Source organism: Microtus pennsylvanicus, chromosome 20, assembly GCF_037038515.1.
Source record: "Microtus pennsylvanicus isolate mMicPen1 chromosome 20, mMicPen1.hap1, whole genome shotgun sequence".
NCBI lineage: Eukaryota > Metazoa > Chordata > Mammalia > Rodentia > Cricetidae > Microtus > Microtus pennsylvanicus.
In genome coordinates this window covers 10,889,387-10,912,900 of record NC_134598.1, presented here as the reverse complement: position 1 = coordinate 10,912,900, position 23,514 = coordinate 10,889,387, and the positions used below count along the sequence as shown (strand labels likewise).

Here is a 23,514-nt window from a genome sequence, read left to right as displayed (position 1 = left end):
AAAAGCCAATGCGTCCGAGCCACTCCAGAATCTCCTGAGTGCAGCAGCTCAGAGACAGCCTGGATAACATATCAAGAACCGTTTCCTAAAGATTAGTTCATCTGCAAATGGGTGGGCAAGAAGGAAGAAAGAGAGCCTCTGAAAGGCTTTACGCTTAAAAAACACATGGGTGTGGACCAGGGAGATAGCTTACTCAATAAAGTGCTTGCTGATCTTCCCCACACGCCTCCACACCTGTGCACGCGCCTCCACACACATGCACACACCTCCACACCCATTCAACACCTCCACACCCTTGTACACACCCAGAGGAAACAGAAACAGGTCGAAGTAGCCAGTAAAAGGACTAAAAGGGAGAGGTTGGGTCTCTTCACTATGCCAAACTTCGTGCCAAGAACCTTCCCCAGCTCACTAAGAATTAATCATCGCAACAGCCCTTTAGGTCAATATTGTCTTTCCTGTCTTACAGTTATTTATAGTGTGTGTGTGGAGGTCAGAGGACGACGTACAGGAGTCATTTCTCCTTCCATCCCGTGGTCTTCCGGCTCTTTTCTGTCTTAGAGATAAGGAAACTGGCGTGACCACATAAACTCACATTCCCAGAGTCAGATAGGACAGTCTTCGAATTTTTCGTTTGCTTTTTTGTTTCATCTATTTATCTCTTTCTTCCTTTCTTTTTTTTCTTTTTCTTTCCTTTTCTTTCTTTCTTCCTTCCTTTCTTTCCTTTTTAAAGACAGGGTCTCCGGCTGTTCTGGAACTCAGTATGTAGACCATACCGGCCTCAAATTCACAGAGATACACCCTGCCTCTTGAGTGCAGGGACTAAAGGTGATTGACACACACACCACCTATCTTGGAATTTGAACCCAGATCACAAAAGAGAGAATGGGAGCATCGCCCAGGAAAGGAGACGGCACCCAGGCAGAACGCTCCAGCCTGTCACACCGTAGATGCACCCCACAAAGGTGAGAGCTGTGGAACTCTAAAGCCTGTGCTTTTCCCCCCCTCTCACGGGAGACAACAAGAGAGGAGAGAGAGCAGGAGGAAGCTCACAGAACCGCGGGAGCCACGAGTGCCAGACAGTGCGGGGAGAGAGGTCAACTTAGGTGAGCAGCAAGAGGTGGCCATTAGGCGGTGCAGTGTCCTGAACTGCCTCCGGGATACTTCTGGGACCCGGGAGCAAGAGGAAGAACTGGACACAGATGGATGAGCAGGGGAGATCTGGCATGAAGATGAAGAGAATCACCTACCACCACCCAGGGGGATGCCACGGGAAGAGCTAGGGCAAACTGCAGCAAATACACAGTTGGGGAAACAGGAGAAAGCTAGGAAGACCCAGAGATGACCCAGGAACTGGGTGGGGGAGGGGGAAACCCGGTAGTCATCATAGCCTCTTCGGGGTCAATGTGATAGTACAGTGGGGTGCTGGGTATGAGGGAAGAGGAAGTATGTTTACGGATGTTCAGTGAAGGAAGATGAAAACTCTGGAGAGATGGCTCAGTGGTTAAGCTCACTGGCTGCCCTTACGTTTGCTTCCCAGCACCTAGAGAGAAGCTCACAATCGTCTGTAACCCCAGTCCCAGAGGATCCAATACCTCTTCTCAACTCCCCGGGCTCTATACACACAGCACAAACACACACACACTCAGGCACACAGAATCACAGGCCATTCCCTGCACAGCTCTCCAGTCCGACACAGAACCGCTCTTGTGCCAGTGCTGACCGCATCCCTGAGGGGAGCATACCCCACAGAGGGTCCGCAGCTCTGCTCTGTGGGTTGGTTGAGTCTGGGGACTTGGAGGAGGCTCTGGTGGCCAACTGTGCCTGTTCCCATTGTTTCACAGGCTATAGATGGCTGCGTTACCCAAGAGGACACATTGCCCAATCCCCTGTGTCCTCACTGTGAGCTAGTCATTCAGAATCAACCTGCTGGTAAAAGTAGGGGTGTCGTGCCTGTCCCCAGCAGGATGCTCCCCGAGGTAGACGCCCCTGACACCCTGTTCTGTCAACTCCAGTCTAGGAGAAGGAGAGCAACTCACCCTCTCAGCTCCCGAGGCGGTTCTGAGGCTCACAGAAGGAATGCAGAGGGCTGACTTTCTTCCCTAAGACAGCGAGGCTAGGGCTCCAGTTCAGTCCAGCAGGAAAGTGCTTATCTTGCATGCTTGAGGCCCAAGGTTCAATCTCCAGCACTAATGAGAAGAAGCTAAGGGGCAGGGATGTGGCTTGGCTGGTAGAGTGCTTGCCAGTCATGCGTGAAGGCCTAAGTTCAACCCACAGCCCGGCACAAACTAGACGCGGTGGTACAAGGCTGTAATCCTGGAATTCAGGAGATGGAGGCAAGGGGACCAGAATTTAGAGGTCCTCCTCATCTACAAGGAGACTCTCTGACCAGTCTGGGCAACTTGAGACTCTGCCTCAAAAAGAAAATAAAGGCTTTGTATTATTATTATTATTATTATTATTATTGGGTTTTGTTTGTTTTGAGACAGGGTCTCACTCTGTAGCTCAGGCTGTCCTGAAACTCACTATGTAGACCAGGCTGGCCTCCAACTCATAGAAGTCTGACTGCCCCTGCCTTCCAAGTGCTAGGATTTAAAGACGTGTACCACTATTCCTGGCATATTATCTTTGGACTTATGGGAATTAAAATAACTTTGTCTACCTGCCAGGTGGTGGTGCCCAGCACTCCAGGAGGCTAAGGCAGGCAGATCTCTGTGAGTTCGAGGTCAGTCTGTCCTACAAAGGTAGTTCCAGGGCAGTCAAGGCTATACAGAGAAACCCTGTCTCAAAAAACCAAAGTAATGATGATAATAACAACAATAATAATATTAAAAGATAACTTAGCTTTGATGGACTAGAGAGGTGACTCAGTGGTCAAGAGACCTTATGGCTCTCCCAAAGGACCTGTGTTCAGCCCCCAGCACCCACATCGGGGATCTGACACCTTTTTCTGACTTCTGTGGGCATCTTCATGTTTCTCCTGAGACAGGGCAGAGGTGAGCATGAAATACTAAGACAGACGCAAAGCTAGGGGTTTGCTGGTTACCTCATGAGTCGAATCCTTGGGACCAAAAGCCAAAACCCTAGTCAGGGGCCGAGAAAAAACTCATTCACTCGCTCATTCCAAGTATTAAAAACTAAGTTATAGCTGGGCTGTGGTGGCGCACGCCTTTAATCCCAGCACTCGGGAAGTAGAGGCTGGCGGATCTCTGTGAGTTCGAGGCCACCCAGGCCTACAGAGCAAGTTCCAGGACAGAAAGCGCTGTTACACAGAGAAACCCTGTCTTGAAAAACAAAAACAAAACTAAATGACTCTAGTCTTAGAACTGTATGGAAATGAGTAGGACCCGGTCCTACCTTGAAGACACTGCAGGCAGAACTGGGGAGGTAGCTTGACTGTTAAGAGCACTGGCTGCTCTTCTAAAGGACCAGAGTTCAGTTCCTAGCACCCACATGGTAGCTTAGGCCTGTTAACTCTAGCTCTAAGGGATCTGGCGCCCTCTTCTGGCCTCCCTGGCACAAGGCACACATGCAGCGCTCATACATACATTCAGGAAAGATACTTATACACACAAAATACAAACAAATCTTTTTAAAAAAGGAGGGGGGGCCTGGAGAGATGGCTCAGAGGTTAAGAGCACTGGCTGCTCTTCCAGAGGTCCTGAGTTCAATTCCCAGGAACCACATGGTGGCTCACAGCCATCTATGAGACCTGGTGCCCTCTTCTGGTAGGCAGGCATACATGCAGACGGAACATGGTATACATAATAAAGAAATAGTAAAAACTAAAGATGGTTACAGCCCGCTGACACAGATGTAACTACTGTGTGGTGATGTCTACAACGCCGAGAGGCCCCGGATCCTGGGAGCTGCCCAGCACAGCACGGTGGGTGCAGGGGAGTAGCAAGGTACCTAAGATAGGCTAGGGGGTGGTGGGTGGCACATACCACAGAGGTAAAGAGATCTCTGTGTGCGAGGCCCAGGACAGCCAGGGCTACCTAATGAGAGCCTGTTTCAAAAACAAACCAACCTAAGGTGTATGCCAAAAAACCGAGGGCTTCGTAAAGGGCCCACTGGGTGCTGCTCTCGACCCAGTCACGCCTCTTACATGGGGGCAGTACTGCAACAAGCCGGCCAACAACGAAGAGAAGTATCCGGATTAGAATGGGTAAAGAATGCTAGCAATGCCCAGGCCGATTCTCTGATCCTCCTCACACCCTCAACACACACACACCACACACTCACACGCCACACACACTCACACCACACACACACACACCACACACACACACCACACACACGCCACACACACACGCCACACACACACGCACACACACGCACGCACACACGCACACACACACACCACACACCACACACACACCACACACACACCACACACACACTCACACGCCACACACACACACCACACACACTCACACCACACACACACCACACACACCACACACACCACACACACACCACACACACACACACCACACACACTCACACCACACACACACATGCCACACACACACACACATACACCACACACACATACACCACACACACATACACCACACACACATACACCACACACACACACCACACACACACCACACACACACCACACACACACACCACACACACATACACCACACACACATACACCACACACACATACACCACACACACACACCACACACACACACACACACACACCACACACCACACACACATACACCACACACACTCACACCACACACACACACCACACACACTCACACCACACACACCACACACACATACACCACACACACACACACCACACACACTCACACCACACACACATACACCACACACACACACACACGCCACACACACACGCACACACCACACACACATGCACACACACGCCACACACACACGCACACACACACCACACACACACGCACACACCACACACACACACACACGCACACACACACGCACACACACACGCACACACACACGCACACACACGCCACACACACACGCACACACACACCACACACACACGCACACACCACACACACACACACACGCACACACACTCACACGCCACACACACACCACACACACTCACACGCCACACACACACACACACACACACACACACACACACACACACACACGCCATCCTCTTCTGGGCAACCACGTTGATCTTTGCACCCATGGACTCTCTTGACTTCCCTCTGAGATAGGATTTCCTTGGAATTCTCCTCCTGCCACCCTCTCGCCAACTTCCCTCATCTGACAGCTCAGGTCGCGCTTTGTCGGTGCCTGGTGCCTGTCTCAGCCCATCTGCCAGCTTTTCCACGTCCCTGGAAGGGTAAACATTGAGCGCAGAACCCCTCCTTTTCTTAGACCGGGAACATGGCGCCCCCTGCTGGAAGGTCCCTTCTGGCCCCGAAGTTAGGATTTCAAGGCCCTGAAGAGGGAACCACCAGGAAAGAAATACACAGGGAAAAAAAAAAAAGGTGGGGAGGCCTGGAAAAACCAAGATTGAAAAGCAAAGGGCACAGTTGGAGGGCTGACATTCCCTAAGGTTAGAGAAGATTGGTTGGAATTCAGAGACGGTTCTTCTCTGAGGGGCTGGAGGCAAAGGAAACCATCACCCCTAGTGATTCTTACATTCTCCCAAGTGTGCTATGCCTATATGTGCTATACCGGCCACCGCTACAGCCCCTAGCACAAACTCTTTGGATCCCTTCTCCCAGCCCCCAGCTTCTCTTAGAGAAACTAAAGTTAGCGGGGCTGCCAAGAGACGCAGGCAAGATAAGTACAGGGTTTGGGGAACATGATATAGGAAGGGTCAATAATTACACAGTTAGGTCCTCTTGGGGACTGCAGGGTTGTGGCCAGCGGCTTTGGAAGGGTCCACTCCTATAGCAAACTACCCCAGCCACAAAGAGCCCGAAAGAGAGTCGACAGTTAGGGACGCCCTCTCCCCTGAACTACAATTCAATCATCCCATCCCTCCTCGCCCACCCCCAAAAAGCCAAGGAATAAAGTCCTTAACCCCGAAGGTGAGGCCTTGGGACCAAAAAGTGAGAGGAGATTGGAGCAGGGAACCCCGTCTACCACCGTGACCTGACCCTGCCTAACCTCAGAAGCTAAACAGGGTAGAACCTTGGGGAAATTCTCTGTGAGGTGGGTCCCCGGGGAGGGGGCTGCATGGCTGGGAAACATAACAGTCCCCGTCTTCGTGGCAGCACCTCGGAGCACAGCCTCGACCTCGAACACTGGCCACTGGCGACAGAATGCTTGTTTTTAAGGTTGTTAGCAGACCGCATACCCTAGAAAGCACTTCGGTCCCTCTGTCAAGTCCTGCCCCTTGGTTCAGCAAAGCTGCGGTCCCTTCTTCTCACCACCAGCTCACAGTCTTCAAACTTCAACACCAGCCTCAAGCCCCCACCCACATTTGCTATGAACTAGTCAGAAACTTGAAGGAGGTGGACCTGAAGGATGCCAGGATTGGGCTAGGAGAGTGGGCGTCCTGTAGTAGAAAGGCAGTTACCAAGGAGACCAGGACAGTGGGCTGGGACCCGAGCCAGGGTTGGCACTTACCGGGATAAGCAAAGGGTGGTTGGTTCCTTGCTTGGTTACTTGGTTGGTTGGTGAAAAGGTCTCTCTAGGTAGACTGGGCTGACCTTGACTTGTAGTGACCGCCCTGCCTCAGCCTCTAGACTGTTCTAGACAGGCCTGCGCTTTTACGCCAGCAAGCCAAAGTCTTAATGTTCCGCTTTCTTCTAACTCCTTTCCTACGTAGCAACCAGCGCCCCTCTTTGTGACTGGGTCTGGGGGCAGCTGGAGTGCTGAAGCTCCGAAAAGAAACCTTAGAAGAATCATCCTAAGGGACCAGGCCTGAGAGAAGTCAAGGAAGGAGGTGAATCTAGGAGGCGTTGGAGAACGGACAAGGCTTACGGTATTTCAGAACTTCGACTGACGGTGCTGTTCACCGGTCCAGCGGTTGCCAACCTGGGTTCGGGGTTGGGGAACGTACTTTGGGACTTCAAATCCAAAGGGCAAAATATCAAAAAACAAACAAACAAAAAACAAAACCAAACAAACAGAAAACCCCACACTGGATTGTCATTTCGTTTTATTCCACCAGAGGGCAGGATTGTCCACTTAATGAATGACCTGCAGTCTGGCGACGGCGCCGAAATCTGCCTGGTTTCAACCTCCCGGGTTATTTGGCCACAACAACCCCTTGTGGACACAAATACACAGTTTTCTTCACACACACACACACACCCCCCTGCCCAGCTCTGACCAGGTTCCCTCACTAAGGTTCATTCAACCTTTTAGTCAAAGCAGCTAAGGAATACATTAGTGAAAAGGGCCCTGCTCTGTTCGGTGTCACGAAGCGAGGGTTACAAGCAGAGGAAGGGAAGATGACCAACTCTATTAGAATGGCGTGTCAGACCTTCAATCCCCATAGTGTTTCAAAACAGCATTCCCATCTTACAAAGAACTCTAAGATTGAAAAAATTTAAAAAAAAAAAAGAAGAACTCTAAGGTGTAAAGGGGTTTAATAACTTGGGCTGGCAAGATGGCTGGTCAGGTAAAGGAGTTTGCCACCAAGCCTGAAGAACTGACTTTGATCCCAGGGACCCACATGGTGGAAAGAGAGAACTTACTCCAGAAAGTTATTGTGACTCTTGTTGCTCCTATGTGCTCTCGAGTCTCACACACACACACACACACACACGCACACTCACACACACACACACACACGCACTCACACACACACGCACACACACACACTCACTCACACGCACTCACACACACACGCACTCTCACACACACACACGCACACACACTCACACACACACACTCACTCACACGCACTCACACACACACGCACTCTCACACACACACACGCACGCACACACTCACACACTCACACACACGTGCACACACACATGCACACACACACTCACACACACGTGCACACACACGCACGCACACACTCACACACTCACACACACGTGCACACACACACGCACACACACACTCACACACACACGCACACACACTCACACACACGCGCACACACACACACGCACTCACACACACACGCACACACACACACTCACTCACACGCACTCACACACGCACTCTCACACACACACACACACTCACACACACGTGCACACACACGCACTCACACACATACACACGCACGCACACACTCACACACGCACTCACACACACGCGCACACGCACACACACACGCACTCTCACACACACACGCACACACACACGCACTCACACACACGCACACACGCACTCACACACACACACACTCACACACTCACACACACAAGCACGCACGCACGTACACACACAAGTTCACACAGCCAGAAAGGGAGGTTGTGTAGACACAGGCAGCCTAGCTCTAGTAGAAGCTGTTTGAAGGAAAGGCCTGCTGACCGATTTCTCAAAATTTTCGTCCGTACTGAGATCTAAGAAAAGAGTAAATCTGGCCAAGAGATTTGGTCCCTGTGTGCTAGGGACCAAGCCTTCATAGGCTAAGTGCTCAAGCTCCTGAGTTCCAGCTGAGAAGTTGTTCTGTGGAGACAGCTCAGACGATAGGACTGGAATGCTACACCCGGCCGTGTAGCCGAGGTGTCTCAGGTTCTCCGGACTGGAGCGATAGCTGGTATCGTGTACCTGTGTACCTAACGTCTGCTGCTTGGAGAAAGGGGCTGAATCTTAGCATCTCACTTTGCATCTCCCACTAGCCGCGCGTTTGATGGGGAAGTGAGAGGTGTGTTCGCTAAAGAAACAGAAAGAGGTGACACCATTTCTGCTGTCAAGGTGTTTGCGGGGTGTTTGGTTTTTTTTTTTTTCAGACACGGGGTCTCTCTATGTCACCTTGGCTGTCCTGGAACTCACTCTGTAGACCAGCCTGACCTCGAACTCACAGAGATCTGCCTGTCTCTGTCTCCGAAGTGCTAGGATTAAAGGCATGACTCACCATGCCCAGTTTATGGTATTTTATTGGGTTTTGATTCTGGAAAGGAAACCAAAAGCTTTCTTCTTGGCCTAAGAATCCCAATAGTGAATTTTATACTTTTTATATTTATTTAAGTTTTTTGTGATGGGCCTTCCTACCAGAGTTTATACATTTTTTTATTAGTGAACCATACGTGACATGGCAGAGGAGCAAGCCCCAAGCCCCAAACACTTTCAGTTTGCCAAGGGATCTCCAGAGACACAGGGCAAGGCGTGTCTAAGCAAAGAGCTCTCTGAGGGCTGAGGCAGGAGGATAGCTGAGTTTGAGGATAGCCTGGGATACATTTGAGACGCTGCCTCAAAGAAGAAAACGAGGATAGGGAAACGGAGTGAGAGGAGTTTAGGGGAGAGGGAGAGAAAGAGAAACTGAGGTCTGGGGAAAGATACCCAGCACTAGTGACCACCTTGAAGCCTTTTTATCACTTGGCATTCTTCCTTCTTCTGTCCTGCTGTCTGGCTATGCTTGGGGTCACACCTGAAGACTAAGGCTGGTCCTTTGCAGCTCGCTGGCTCCACTCAAGCATCTGCTGCATATAGACCTCTCCCACCCTGGTGCCTTAAACTTCAAGCTCTTCTTCATACATGTAAAACAAAGGCATGGCTGGGAACGCAGGGGTCCAGACTGGGAACGCAGGGGTCCAGATTCCAAGCACCACTTTCAAGTCCTGTCTCATCTCTTTCCCCCATGGCTCTCACCCGGTCCAGCCTGGTCACTCCCTTTGTTCCATTAAACCCCACTTTCATGCTCACGGCTCTCCCCGTTAGTTTTCTTCCTATCTCAGGACTTGCCATCACCTCCCCAACTTCTCCGTTTGTCCCTGACCTTTTCCTCTCCTAATTTCCTCGATCGGGATCGCTGTGCTAAAGCAGCCTGATGTTTCACTTTATGGCTCCCCTAACCATCCTGGGCTACCTCAAGTAGCTGAGGCTGTTCCCATCTCCACCTCCTCCCCTTGGTGTCTCTCTCTTCGCTCCCACCACGACGGACTTGTCTCTCTTCCTCTTTCTCTCTGCACCTGCCTCAGCGAGGGCTCCCCTCAAGCTATCTCCCAGTCTCTACTTCTCCCCCACGGTAGTGAATCTCTGTCAGTCCCCTTGCCCACCTCTCCTGCCCTGTCCTGCTTGAGTTTGTAGAATTCGGTTAGGCAACCGCCCCTCTTTGCGGTCCACCTTTGTCTCCGACTCTCTCTACTCTGACTGTCCCACTAGTTTCCCTGATGGTTTTCCGTCTTTGCTCTGGCTCTCTAAGTCTCTCCCCTCTGTGACTTCTTTTCTCTTTTGTCTCTCCCTCTTCCCTTCCTATCTGGGTCTCTTTGGATCTGCCTCTTCCCCCACCCCCAACCCCTACTCATCGCTCCGTCTGTCCCCGGTCTCTCTGACTCGGTCCCTCCCGGCCTCCCCCCTCCCCCTCATCTCTCGCTCGGTCTCTTCATCTTTCTCTGGGCCCGTGCTCTCCCTCGCTCCCTCCCTCTCTCTCTCTCTTTTCCTTGGCTCTCTCCGGCTCCCTCTCTCGCCTCGGATGACAGCGCTACCTCTTTTGTTGGCTCCGCAGCCAATCGCGGCCGCTGACGACACGGGGGCCGGGGCTATAAAGGGCCCGGCCCGGGCTTGGGCCCCCCCAGCCGCCCGCCCCGGCCGCCCGCCCGCCCCGCCCGTGCGCCCGCCGCCCCCGGCCCCCGGCCCCCCCTCGGCCGGGCAGCCCCCAATCCCGCGCCGCCCGGACCCCCTCCTCCTCCCTCTTCCCTCCGCCCCCTCCCCGCGGGACTCCGGCGTCCCCGCCCCCCAGTCCTCCTCCCCTCCCCTGCAGCATGGTGCTCGCGGCCCCGCTGCTGCTGGGCTTCCTGCTCCTCGCCCTGGAGCTGCGGCCCCGGGGGGAGGCGGCCGAGGGCCCCGCGGCGGCGGCGGCGGCAGCGGCGGCGGCGGCGGCGGCGGCCGGGGTCGGGGGGGAGCGCTCGAGCCGGCCGGCCCCGTCCGCTGCGCCGGAGCCGGACGGCTGCCCCGTCTGCGTGTGGCGGCAGCACAGCCGCGAGCTGCGCCTGGAGAGCATCAAGTCGCAGATCCTGAGCAAACTGCGGCTCAAGGAGGCGCCCAACATCAGCCGGGAGGTGGTGAAGCAGCTGCTGCCTAAGGCGCCGCCGCTGCAGCAGATCCTGGATCTGCACGACTTCCAAGGCGACGCGCTGCAACCCGAGGACTTCTTGGAAGAGGACGAGTACCACGCTACCACGGAGACGGTCATAAGCATGGCCCAGGAGAGTAAGTGGGCTACGGGGTGCGCGCGGTGCGGTCCAATCTCGGGAAGGACCCGGAAGCCCTTTCTGCAAAAACTTGACGGATTGGGGAGCCGGGCCACTCCACACAACTTTTTCGAACAGTGAAGATGGGCAGCGGAGTTGAGTGCACGCCCCGTTGGGGGTGGGGGGTGGGGGGGTTGGCCAAACCGGGAGGTTGTGAGATATTGCTTCCCACCCTTGTGCGGAAAAAAGAGTCAAGTTGAAGTTGTCCCAGAAACTGGCACCCAACAGTGATTCTCCTTGAAGCGCTAGGTGGGTAGATTCCGTGACCAGTGCAGTCCCAGCTGGGCCGCAGTGCCATCTTCCTATTGCTCTGGCACCGGCACCAGCTCCCTGCCTGGTGCTCTGTAAGGCGCCCACCAGGCTGCGGAGAACTGAGGTTCCTCTAACCCCCACAGGCATAGGACCCAAACCTGGTGTCCCTCTGATTGACATCTTTTCTTTCCGCACCTGATCTCGCGCTGGGTAGCCCCTAGGAGCTTGAAGAGCTGTTCCTTCCTGGTACAGAAAGAGTTCGAACAACTCCACTCCACTGCGCTTGCGACTTAATGAGTATCGTTTGGTTACTCTCACCTTAGTATTCTGTCCCTTATTCCCGTCCTACCCACAGCTGGAGCCAGAGAAGACCCAGGGAGAAAGAACTAGATGAGGGGGATGGGAGAACCCAGGCATCCGAGCCTCTGGCCAAACGGAGGATGAACACTCTAATAGACATGAGCTGCTTTGAAATTTTATGGCCTGGAAAATCCAGGCCAATACTACCGCCCCCACTGCCTGCTCTCCCTAGGGTCAGGTGACTCCCTGTTCCCCTCCCCCACCGATTGTCGTCCCCCCCCCAACTTCAGGGAACCAGGCTTTCTCTATTCCCTAGTGGTTTGGCAAGCCCCCCTCCTTTGGTTTTATGGCTCTGAACAGAAGGGGTGGGGGAGACTGGTTTATTGGCAGATGGGTCATAAAAAGCTGGGGGCTGCGGGAAATCCTAGTGGTCCACCCCCATGGTAGAGGTACCCAGGTGTACATCTGGAAGGTTGAGTGCCTGGCATTGCCTCCTAGTTTCTGCAGAATTCAGCTCCAACTTGGTCAGGCTTGTAAAGAAAAGTCAAAGAACCAGGAAATGTGTGTGTGTGTGTGTGTGTGTGTGTGTGTGTGAGAGAGAGAGAGAGAGAGAGAGAGAGAGAGAGAGAGAGAGAGAGAAGAGGGCATGGAGATCTGATCTTGGGTTCTCAGTCTCCCATGTTCTTAATGCTTCTACTTTTGGAAACCAGGGTCAGTCTGAGATTGAATAGGGCAGGGATGGGGAAAGGATTCTATCTAGAAAACAGTTGTAGAGAAATTATGAATGACCTAAAATTTTCCTATTCTGGTCTGTGTGATGTAAAGTGTGTGTTTCCAGGGTGAGTGGCCTAGCTGTGGGCTTCCTGTTGCCCTTCACTCTTCCTAGCACCCCTTCACCAAAAGGCTTGAGCCTAGAATTAACTCTGGTAGTGGGGAGCAGCAGCAAGTGAAGGGACTCAATACCTAAACTGGGCAGTAGAGGTTAGCCTGGGGGCGGGAGTGCACCAGCAGATGAGGCTGGGGTCTCACCCTAACTTCATTTTAATGCCACTTCAGGACTTTAGGTAATCCAGGAACTGGGTTTCAAACCAGGTATTGTACTTCCCCTTTAAGAGTGTAGCTGCGACCTTAAGAGAGGGAGGGGGAGTAGAGGGGAGGGGAGGGAGAGAGAGAGGGAAAAGGAAAAAGAGACTTTTATAGTCTAATCCCCAGGGACCCGCTTTAATAAGAGACTTGTGCTCTGCTAATCGGGGGAGGTGTTTGTCAGCAGAGATGGCCTCTGCTCCCCTCCCCCTCCTCCCCTCCCCCAGCCAACCCCGGACCCCAGCCCCCACCTTTCCAAGGCGGTTCTGCCTGCCCTAGTTCCCTCTACCCTCTCACTCTCCCACCCCTGTCTTCATCCCCGGGAACCCAGCCCCCTGCTCTTCTGGGAGCCAAGCCCAGCCCCTCAGTTTGTCTCTCCTGAGCTCGCTCAGAGGCCCCTGCCCTCTCGCCCAACCTCCTGCCCCTGGGCCATCCAGCCTGAGTTGGGAGAGAGTGAGTGGTGGGGTGGAGGCTGTAAGCAGAGAGGGGGCTGGGCTTTTGCTGAAAATAGTGCAATGACCTCTCTCCCCCATCAGCACCGCCTACTAAACCTGACCTGCTGCCTGCCACCAACCAAATCAATCCAACACAGATGTGGCCCCTTCCCCTCCCCACCAGAGCTGGGCCTAAATGGGTGTTGGGGACTCTCAAGTCCTTTCCCTCTGTAGCTTTACCTGCTTCTTTGTTCCTTCTGCACCTTATCATCTCTACCCCTTGAGGTTTGACTCTCTCTACCTTTGCCCTCTTAACCCCTGCCACTCCAGTCGAGCCCACCAGTATTCTCCATCTCCCAAACATTTCCTCCCCTTACTGCAGCCCTCTAGCCTGCCTTCAATCTCTTCATTCTTATCTTACTATCTCCAACCTCTCCCTCCCCTACATCTTGTCCCTTAGAAACATGGACTGTCTGCATGTGCACAGAAACATATATGTGGAGAGCTAGAGGAACCCTTGTCCAAAGGAACCAGACTTGAGAGGGATATCGCATCACCGTGTCCCAGCTTTAAGTGGGCTGCTTAGTTTATGAAGTGAACATCTATGGAGAAGCTATTGTTATTTGTCACATTCTTTATTTAATGCACAGAATTATCTGTATCGCACTGGGGAGTATGATGGGTAAGGTTAAATACGGGGCGGCAAGCCAGGCAATGGATGGTTAAACTGACTTCGGTTGCTGCCAGGGAAGAGTCTAGGAAGAACCTCACGTTCAGCATATGGCATGATGGCAGGCACAGGAACTACAGTGATGGCAAAACAGGCTCAAGACAAGTATAGACCCTCAGAGGAATAAGTCTCTGATGGCAAGAAACAGGTCATTCTACCTGGACCTGGTGGTGCCTGCATGGAATCCCAGCTACTCAGGAGACTGAGTCAGGAATTTCTGAAGTTCAAAGCCCAAGTATAGAGCTCAAAGCCAGCCTGGGCAACTCTGTCTCAAAATAGAGACAGGGAATGTAGCCTAGTGGTGGAGTGCTTGCCTGCAGGTGTGAGGCCCTAGGCTTGTTCCCCAGTAACACATACACATGCACACACAAATCTCCACACTGCAATTAGATGGGATATGCATTTGGATGCTTGTCACTCTGACTGCCCTCCTAACCTCTGAACGTCCACTCCTCATCCCTACTCTACCTGATGGGAGCAGATACTGGAAGAACAAAGGGGAAAGACGCTGCAGAAGGACCTGGTGTGTCGTGTTCTGAGTATTTAGTCATTAAGTACTTTCTCCCTCACCACATTTGGAGAATCCTCTTCCTGGGGTGATGGGGAGCTAACCCGAGACAACAGATGTTACGTTCTCCATGACTGTACAGGTGGTAATTCTTGGGTGTGACAGGTAAGGGCCTAGATAGCACCAAACTTACATGGCCCTGGAAAACCCTCACTGCATTCTTCCTATCTACAGTGAGAATGGGTATGCCTGGCCAAAGGACACATAGCTTAGGGCATCTCTAACACACTTAGGTGGTTAGGGAGAGCTCGGCATCAAGGTACATACTGTAATCTCTAACACACTTAGGTGGTTAGGGAGAGCTCGGCATCAAGGTACATACTGTAATCTCAGCACTTGGAAAGATGAGATTGGAGGACTGCTGTGAGCTGAAGCTAGTGAGTTCCAGAACAGCCATGGATACTTGGCAAAACTGCCTCAAAACAACAAAGACTGAAAGAGTTTAAGGAAAACTGAGGAGGGAGCTGGAACAGAAGCAAAGGGATGAATTGAGAACCATCCGTGAGAAGTAAAGTTGGGACAAGGAGCCTTCGTAAAGACTTAGAGGCACTGGACTGAGTAACCAGAGGGAGCTCAAGGGTAGAAAGATGACTGCTTATTTCTGGTGCTCTGAACGAGCAGGACACTCCGCAGTTTCCTCCCTTCAGCAGCTGAGATGAGGAAGCAGCAGTGGAGAGAGGAATGCCTGGTAGTTCCATTCTGGAAGGTGTGCTACTGCAAATAGGGAGCCTAGATCTGAATTCTGGTTTACTTTATAAATTTAGCCCACACTCCATCTCTCTGAACGCTGGGTTATTTCCTCTGATGCCTCTTTTTGCTTTTTTGGGGGGTGAGGGGGGCTGCCAGGTTCCACCTGCTGACGAGACAAACCAGGGCAAGGTAATTTGTAGACAGCGGTAGCTTCTATGAAAAACAGTAAAGACTCAGAAAGAGCTAGAGACTAACTGGGAAGCACGGAGGCCAAGAAGCCTTCAGATGGAGGGAGACTGAGTAAGCACCTTAGTGGGTCATTTGGTAGATAGATCCTCTGTGTTAGGAGAAATGGTAGAGAGGATGGGTATAGATCGGTAGGGCCTAACAAATTTATTATCCTATAGATGAGACGATTTTAGGCACCAGAGACATACTAGCTAACAAGATAGGAACAGGAGAAGGGTAAAGAAGCATGGAAGACAGGCTGAGAAGAATCTGCTAAAGCCACCCCAGCTGCTAAACCCCTCCACAAACACCCTTTGCTGATGCTGTACCCCCTTCTCTCTTATCAGCGGACCCTGCAGTGCAGACGGATGGCAGCCCTCTCTGTTGCCATTTCCACTTCAGCCCCAAGGTGATGTTCACAAAGGTACTGAAGGCCCAGCTGTGGGTGTACCTTCGGCCTGTGCCCCGCCCAGCCACAGTCTACCTGCAGATCTTGCGACTGAAACCCCTAACTGGGGAAGGGACCGCAGGGGGAGGGGGTGGAGGCCGGCGGCACATCCGTATCCGTTCACTAAAGATTGAGCTCCATTCACGGTCCGGCCACTGGCAGAGCATCGACTTCAAGCAAGTGCTACACAGCTGGTTTCGCCAGCCACAGAGCAACTGGGGCATCGAGATCAACGCCTTTGATCCCAGTGGCACAGACCTGGCTGTCACTTCCCTTGGGCCAGGAGCTGAGGGGCTGGTGAGCAGGGGGCCTGAAGTGGTGGTGGATATGTGTAACCTGTCCCCAGGAGATGGGGGTTAGAAAAAGTAGATCAGGAATGTGGGGGTTGGGGCCAGGAACTAATTCCAGAGGAGGTGGAGTGGCAAACTATCACTTTTCAGGGATTTAAGCCAGGTAACAGCTGAAAACTGAAACTGGATTTGGGGTGAGGGTGTCAGTTAGTGGGAGATCCGTGGGAACACAAAACTGACCCTTGTCTGGGCGTGGTGTTGTCTAATCCTGTCAGTAGGGAGGCCAGACAGGAGGATCAGGAGTTCTAGACCATTTTCTGCTACATAGAAAATTTGAGGCCAGCCTGAGCTATGTAAGATTCCACCTCGAATCAAAACTAAAGAACCTGGCCATTGATGATGAGGATCTGATGAGGTCACACTGCCAGGAAAGGAAGAATTAAGGAACATGAACAGAAGAGATAGCTAGATGGCAAGAGAAGTGGGTAGGTCTGTCGGTGGGAACAATGAACAAGTCAAGATGTCAGTGGTTTTTGATCTGATGCCCTTGTTGAGATGCAGGTAGGAAAATAAGAGAAACTGTTCAGGGCTATGTCACATCTCTTTCCCCTCTCCCTGACCCTCAGCATCCTTTCATGGAGCTTCGAGTCCTAGAGAACACAAAAAGGTCCCGGCGGAACCTAGGCCTGGACTGCGATGAACACTCGAGTGAGTCCCGCTGCTGCCGATACCCTCTCACGGTGGACTTTGAGGCTTTTGGCTGGGACTGGATCATCGCACCTAAACGCTACAAGGCCAACTACTGCTCCGGCCAGTGCGAGTACATGTTCATGCAAAAGTATCCACACACCCACTTGGTGCAACAGGCCAATCCAAGAGGCTCCGCTGGGCCCTGCTGCACCCCTACCAAGATGTCCCCAATCAACATGCTCTACTTCAATGACAAGCAGCAGATTATCTACGGCAAGATCCCTGGCATGGTGGTGGATCGCTGTGGCTGCTCCTAAGGTGTGGGCTACAGTGGATGCCTCCCTCATAGACCCTTCCCCAAGACCCCAGCCCTGGTCCCCATTCCCCCAAGCCCTAGAGTGCCCTCCACCTCTTCCCATGAACATCACACCTTGTTCCCTGACCAAGCAGTGTGCAATACAACAGAGGGAGGCAGGTGGGGATGGAGGGTGAAGGGCTGGGAGAAAGGAAGGGCAGTCAGGGTGGAATGTACCTGAGATTTGCAGGTGAGAAGGCTTGGCAAGAAGACGAGATGTAGAGACAGAGGAAGAAGATGGAAGGATAGAGACAGAGGAGCAGACAGAGCAACACTGAGAAGGCAAAGGAATAGAGGCTAAAGACAGACAAGGAGAAAGAGACTGAAATGGGAGTAAAATGAAAGCCCTGCCCCAAGCCTCCTTTCTTCTACCAGCAAGGTGAGGCTTGATAGAGACTGGGGAGTTCCCCTGACAACTCAGTAGGAGTAAATCAAGTCCATTCTTAGCTTCTTCCCTCTCTCCTTCCAGCAGTAGCCAGAAGTGAAATAAGGATGGGGCAAAGGAAGGACCTGGGAATTTTTTTATTTATTTATTTATTATGACTTTTTTTTTTTTTGGTATTTGGCTTTACTGGAATAGGAGGGACCCTGCCCACTGTGCCCCATTGGTCCCTTACTCCCCAAACCCTGCTCTCCCCAACACCAACCTCCTTAAGCACTTGTATTAAGCCTCCAGGGTTGGGAATGGGAGTAAAGGGCAAGAGGGTGGACACATGGAAGCTTCGAACCCATAATCACCCTAACCAACCTTCTTGAGCCAAACGGGTTGAGCTGAGTGGTCATGGAAACAGAAAAAAGTTCAGACTTAAGAGCTGGGGGGAGGGGAACCTCAACATCCAGATCTATGAGAGCTACTAAACTACCCCTCAGGCCTACCTTAGTTGTGGTACTATTAGCCAGAGGGCACAGCCTGCTTATCCCCAATGCCCCTCAGCCAAGAGACCAAAGAGCCTGTGGAATGCCCCTGCTCTCAGCCTCTATCTTCAGGTCAATAAAAATTAGAGATCCCAGAGTCCCCCCAGGTCTGGGAAGGGTTAAGGGTCAAAAAAATAGTAACGAGGCTGAAGGTTATAGGGCATCTGAATCCAAATCACTGCTCTAGGCTAGGGAGTACAGCCAGCAGACCAAGTGGATGGGATTCTGAAGGGGACATTTTAGTCCCCAACCCCAAAGCTCAGGGTGGAAGAAGGGAGAACAAGGGAGAAGAGTGTCTATAATTTTATCTTTTATTTTTGGAATATAGCAGTACCTGACAGCAGGGATGGGACAGTACAGGCATGTGACAAGGCCAGTTACAGCAGAGGATGGGAGGATGGAGAATCCTTGGTTTGGAAGGCTTAGGAAGCAGGCAAGCGATTAGCTGTCACTACCTGGGCCCATTCATTCCTCCCACAATCCGACCCACCCTCCTCTGGACTCACTGTGCCTCAAGTTTCTTCCCCTTGATGGAATGAGAAACAGCAGCACCCGCCACAGCCAAGAGATGAATTCTGAGCACTTACCACGGGCACTTTATGGACATAAAATACCTCTCGCTGTGGGACTAGATAACCAGGGCACCACAATGGTGGTGACGAGATGTGAGGCTCAAAGGAGTCAGGCTTCAGAGCACAAGTACCCTCTGCCTCCCAGCTGGACAATGCCTGAAGCCAAGGAGTTGAAATCTCCACACCCTAACCATACCTCACCTGTGGCCTCTTGGCTCCAGACAAGATCTTGAGAGGATGGGGGAAGAGGGGGAGATTACAGCAACATGATCATGAGTAGAGCCAGACATGACGTAGAAAAGTACTGAACCGAGGTCTGTGCTTCCTGAGATCATGCTTCTCTCACTTGGGCCAGACCATAGGAAGGAAAAAGGTGTGTGACTATCCTTGGTACCTAACTCCTATCTCACAGAGAAAAGGAGGTGTCTCCTACAAGGAATGGACAAGGCTGTCAAGCCTTTCAACTCACTTCCCATGTAGTAGCTGTTAGTCCCAAGCCTCTCTCTGGTTCTGTTCTTCATCTCTTTCTACTCCATCTTAAAGAACAAGACGCATTTGGCCATCACCACCAACCACACTTCTTGGTGGAGGAGAGCAATAGAAGGCAGCGAGAAGATGCTTTCCTCCAAGGTCAAATGTCTGTTGATCTTGGGAAAGGTAAGGGCCGGATCATTAGGTTATCAGGTGAACTTCTCTACTATAGTTTAGAGCTGGGGCATTAAACTTCAAATACTGCCTCTTTATCACCACCAAGTAAATACCTTTCCAGGAAGAAAAGGTTCTCTTATGAATACAAACCTGAGTTAAGCCTCAGTTTCCTGGTCTTTTCTATCCCCAAAGAGGCTTGAGGACATGGCCTAGCAATTCAGAGGGAGCTGGTACTTCCCACACCTTACCTGTGTGGACTAGCCAGTGCCCCTCTGAAAGTGTCGTTCATTGTTAGTGTAATTCTTAACTTTGTGTATCTGTTACATCATGTGTGTGATTGCCTTTGTTTGTTAAGGGTGTTTGAGGAGTATGGGCTGACAGGGGCACTGGAATGCCAGGAAAGGACTTCTTCACTGACATCAAAGTTTAGGAAGGAACCATTGCAAAAGGCCATCAGGCAGTTTTCAAGTTATGTGACAGAGGGCAAAGATGGCCATAGGGTGCTCTGAGTTTTGGAACGGTCACATGACACAATCCAGCACTTGAACCTGAAAAAAGAAAAATAAAAGCAGTCAAAGAGTTTAGAATTCAGTGGTGAGCTCTTCTCCCTAACCGAGCGTCACGTTTGCACCCGCGAGACTAAGAACTAGAGAGGCTTTGAGAGAACAACGGACTCAGATGAGTTCACTGAGGGCACTGGGGGATGACAAAATGGACGGACACTGGGAAAGGGAGATGACTTAAGAGTTCTTCAGAGAGCTGGGCATAAAACAGTCCCAAAGATCACAGAACACCTTCTTGCACAGAATGAAAACTCTAGGCTCTGAAATAATCTGACAGAGTCCTCCAATCCTGGCTGACTTAAGAGTATTCCCAAAATCAAGCTGGCAGCTCCCCACTGTAGTTCTGTGTTCCAAACATTGAATCCACTATAAAAACTCCCACATGCCCACAGCATAATTCCTAAGACATTAATCTTGCTTGAGTCACAGGATTCAATGTGCCACCTGGCTTTCTCTGTCCCATTAGTTCCATTAAGGCTTTCCTGCCAATGAGCTAGACTAAGGGGGTCTCTTGGTCTCACATATATGTGCCCCCTAAAGGAGCCAGACTGCATTTATATACACGAAGGCCCAGATTACGCCACTCACCACCCAACCCCCACTCTCTAGCTGGAACCTGCTTGTCCAGGTGTGTGTGTGGGGGGGGATGTCCCCATTTATCCTAGATCTCAATTTTACTTTGGTAGACTTCAGGGCTAACACTATGTAAACTCCATCAGGAATGTGTGCTGGGTACACGCTGACATCACTGAATTCTCACTGCGGCCCTCACAATAGCTTGGAAACAGTCACAGATCAGGATCCAGAAGTAGTAAGGTAGAACAAGGAATCAAAGCCGGGTAGTTAACATGCAATAACATGTTTTAATCTATTTAATCTGTTGTTAAGTTAAGGTGGAAAACCGAATTCAGGGACAACAGAAGTGAGAAAGCTGAGAAACACCTTGGGTCCAAAGGGCTGGCTGAGCGTGGAACCTTTTCCAGTGTCTTTCAGCTTACGGATGGGGATGTGCATAGCTGACTGTGTGCCCAGTGTGCATGGAGTTCCTGCCCAGCACCACACAAAACCAGGCGTGCTGGCACAAGCCTGTAATTCAAGCCCTTGGGAGGGAGAAGCAGAAAGATCCTGAAATTCAAGGCCACCCTCAGCTTGCTTCATAGCTCATTTGAAGTCACCCTGGGCTATAAGATATAAGAGACTTTGCCTCAAGAAGGGAGGTTAGATTTTGGAGGGATTAATAAACAGAAAATAAGTGCCCCTGTCGGAGGCCTTGTACAAGAGAGCAGTTAAGAAAAACTTATCCGTGAGTTTGGGACCAGCCTGGTCTACAGAGCTAAGTCTAGGATGGCAAAGACTACACAAAGAAACCCTGTCTAACCCCGCCCCCTTTCAGGAAGAAAGAAAGAAAGAAAGAAAGAAAGAAAGAAAGAAAGAAAGAAAGAAAGAAAGAAAGAAAGAAAGAAAGAAAGAAAGGAAGGAAAGAGGAAAAGAAAAACTTATCCTAGCTGGAATGGTCCCAGGACTCAGGAGGTAGAGGCAGGTAGATCTCTAAGTTCCTGGCCAGTCTGGTCTACAGAGTGAGTTTCAAGACAGGACAGTCAAGGCTACACAAACCCTGTCTCAAAAAAAAAAAAAAAAAAGCCATCCTATCTGAATTTCCTCCGTTTCTCATGTCAACTAACAAGTCTCAAAGACTAAGAAATTCTGCTTTCATACCTTCCTTCTTCCTAAAGTCTTCACCCCAAAGCTTCCAGCCTTTTTGCTTTCAGCCATTCTCAGGGCGGACAGAACCATAAAAAGGTACAACATCACAGCTAAGGGCTCCAGTCCTCACTGTGGCTATAGCACTGACCAAATCCCTTAAGAACTCCAGGGGAATGTTGATGCTGCATCAACTGGGGGATGAAGAGCAGTACTTGGGCCCCAAACCTAGAGGACTGTCTAGTCAAACAGACGGACTTAGGCTCTAATGAGTAAAAACATAGGCATTGTGATCTATTCATGCTCACTGTGCAGAATGACTAAAGGGGCACAACAGGATGCTCAGAAGTTAAGAGAATCCTCTGGCCAATGTAGGCACAGCTGGAGAAGTGGAACAAAAAGGGTTAATTAAAAGGAAAAAAAAAACCACTACACATTTGGGAAGCACCATAAAAGACTTGGGAAAAGCCAAGAGCGGTGGTGCACACCTTTCATTGAGGCGGATGGACCTCTGTGAGTTTGAGTTTGAGGCAGGTCAGGGGTACAAAATCAGACTCTGGGTTTTGGTTTAAGATTTGGGTAAAGCAAACTAAGTAAAGACAATGATTATACCTTAAAAAAAGAGGACCTGGGATTAGTAAGCAAATGCCTGCTGCTCAAGTATAAAGACCCTGAGTTTGGACTCCTAGTTCCCACATTTAAAAAAAAACAAACAAACTCCAGAACTGGAGGTTAGAGACAGGTGGATCATTGGAAATTATTGGCCAGCCAGTGTAGCTAAACCAATGAGCTACAGATTCAGTAAGGGGTCCTGTCTCAATAAATTAATGGTGATCAACCGAGGAAGAAACCTGATTGGACTACTAGCTTCAACAGGCACACATACCTACCCATATGAACACCTATATACGTCACATGCACATAAAAGTAAAACCATAAAAGAATCTTAGCTAGGCATGGTAGAAATCCCACCACTACAAATAATCCTTGCACTCAGGAGGCTGAAGCTGAAGAATGCTGTGAATTTAGAACTAGCCTGGGCTACAAAGTGAGATACCACCTCAAAAATGAGGGGTAGGAGAGATCAGAGAGAATCTGAGGTTAAATTGAATGTGTCTCTGCAAGGTTATGGCAGATAAACAGATTAAGATCAGAGCAGGGCTGTGGTGGTGTACACCTTTGATCCCAGAGCATAGAGAGTAGCAAATCTCTGAGTTCAAGGCTGGCCTGGTCTACAGAGCGAGTTCCAGGGCAGTCAGGTCAACACAGAGAAACCCTATATTGGAAAAAAAATTAAAAAATAAAAAAAAACAAGCAAGCAAGCAAACAAAAACAAGAGCAAAAACACAGATACCAGGAGTGACTTTAATAGCAACACTGAGGATAGAGGGGCAGGTATATTTCTGTGAATTAGAGGCCAGCCTTGTCCATGTAGGGACTTACAGGACAGCCAGAGGTACCTCACCTCTGTGTGTCCCAAAAATAAATAAATAAAGCTGGGCGGTGGTGGCGCACAACTTTAATACCAGCACTCAGGAGGCAGAGGCAGGCAGGTCTCTGTGAATTTGGCCTACAGAGCAGGTTCCAGAACAGCTAGGGCTGTTACACAGAGAAACCCTGTCTTCAAAATAAAAAAACAGGGCTGGAGAGATGGCTCAGAGGTTAAGAGCACTGCCTGCTCTTCCAG

General features: G+C 50.9%; 1 protein-coding gene and 1 long non-coding RNA gene across 3 annotated transcripts; both read left to right on the top strand.

The window, feature by feature from the left end:
• The first annotated feature begins 906 nt into the window (after positions 1-906).
• Positions 907-7,094, top strand: LOC142838827 (uncharacterized). Its single transcript, XR_012908637.1, has 3 exons — positions 907-965; positions 3,802-3,886; positions 6,809-7,094. It is a non-coding gene; the product is annotated as an uncharacterized LOC142838827 (long non-coding RNA).
• A 3,626-nt stretch (positions 7,095-10,720) lies between these two features.
• Positions 10,721-21,573, top strand: Gdf11 (growth differentiation factor 11). 2 transcript variants are annotated; one of them, XM_075954703.1, is made up of 4 exons: positions 10,721-11,319; positions 15,993-16,054; positions 16,223-16,390; positions 17,010-21,573. In XM_075954703.1, exons 1-4 carry the CDS (start codon positions 10,872-10,874, stop codon positions 17,388-17,390), a joined length of 1,059 nt encoding a protein of 352 aa, XP_075810818.1. In that variant the 5' UTR covers positions 10,721-10,871; the 3' UTR covers positions 17,391-21,573. The 2 variants fall into 2 exon arrangements, with proteins under 2 accessions (XP_075810818.1, XP_075810817.1); XM_075954702.1 differs by having other exon boundaries at positions 10,722-11,319; positions 15,993-16,390; positions 17,010-21,569.
• The last annotated feature ends 1,941 nt before the right edge of the window (positions 21,574-23,514 follow it).

Excerpts from the sequence above, each read along its gene's own strand:
- Gdf11 (XM_075954702.1), top strand. The coding sequence starts at position 10,872 with ATGGTGCTCGCGGCCCCGCTGCTGCTGGGCTTCCTGCTCCTCGCCCTG. Across the intron at positions 11,320-15,992 it reads CATAAGCATGGCCCAGGAGA|CGGACCCTGCAGTGCAGACG; the intron begins GTAAGTGGGCTA and ends CTCTCTTATCAG. Across the intron at positions 16,391-17,009 it reads GGCCAGGAGCTGAGGGGCTG|CATCCTTTCATGGAGCTTCG; the intron begins GTGAGCAGGGGG and ends CCTGACCCTCAG.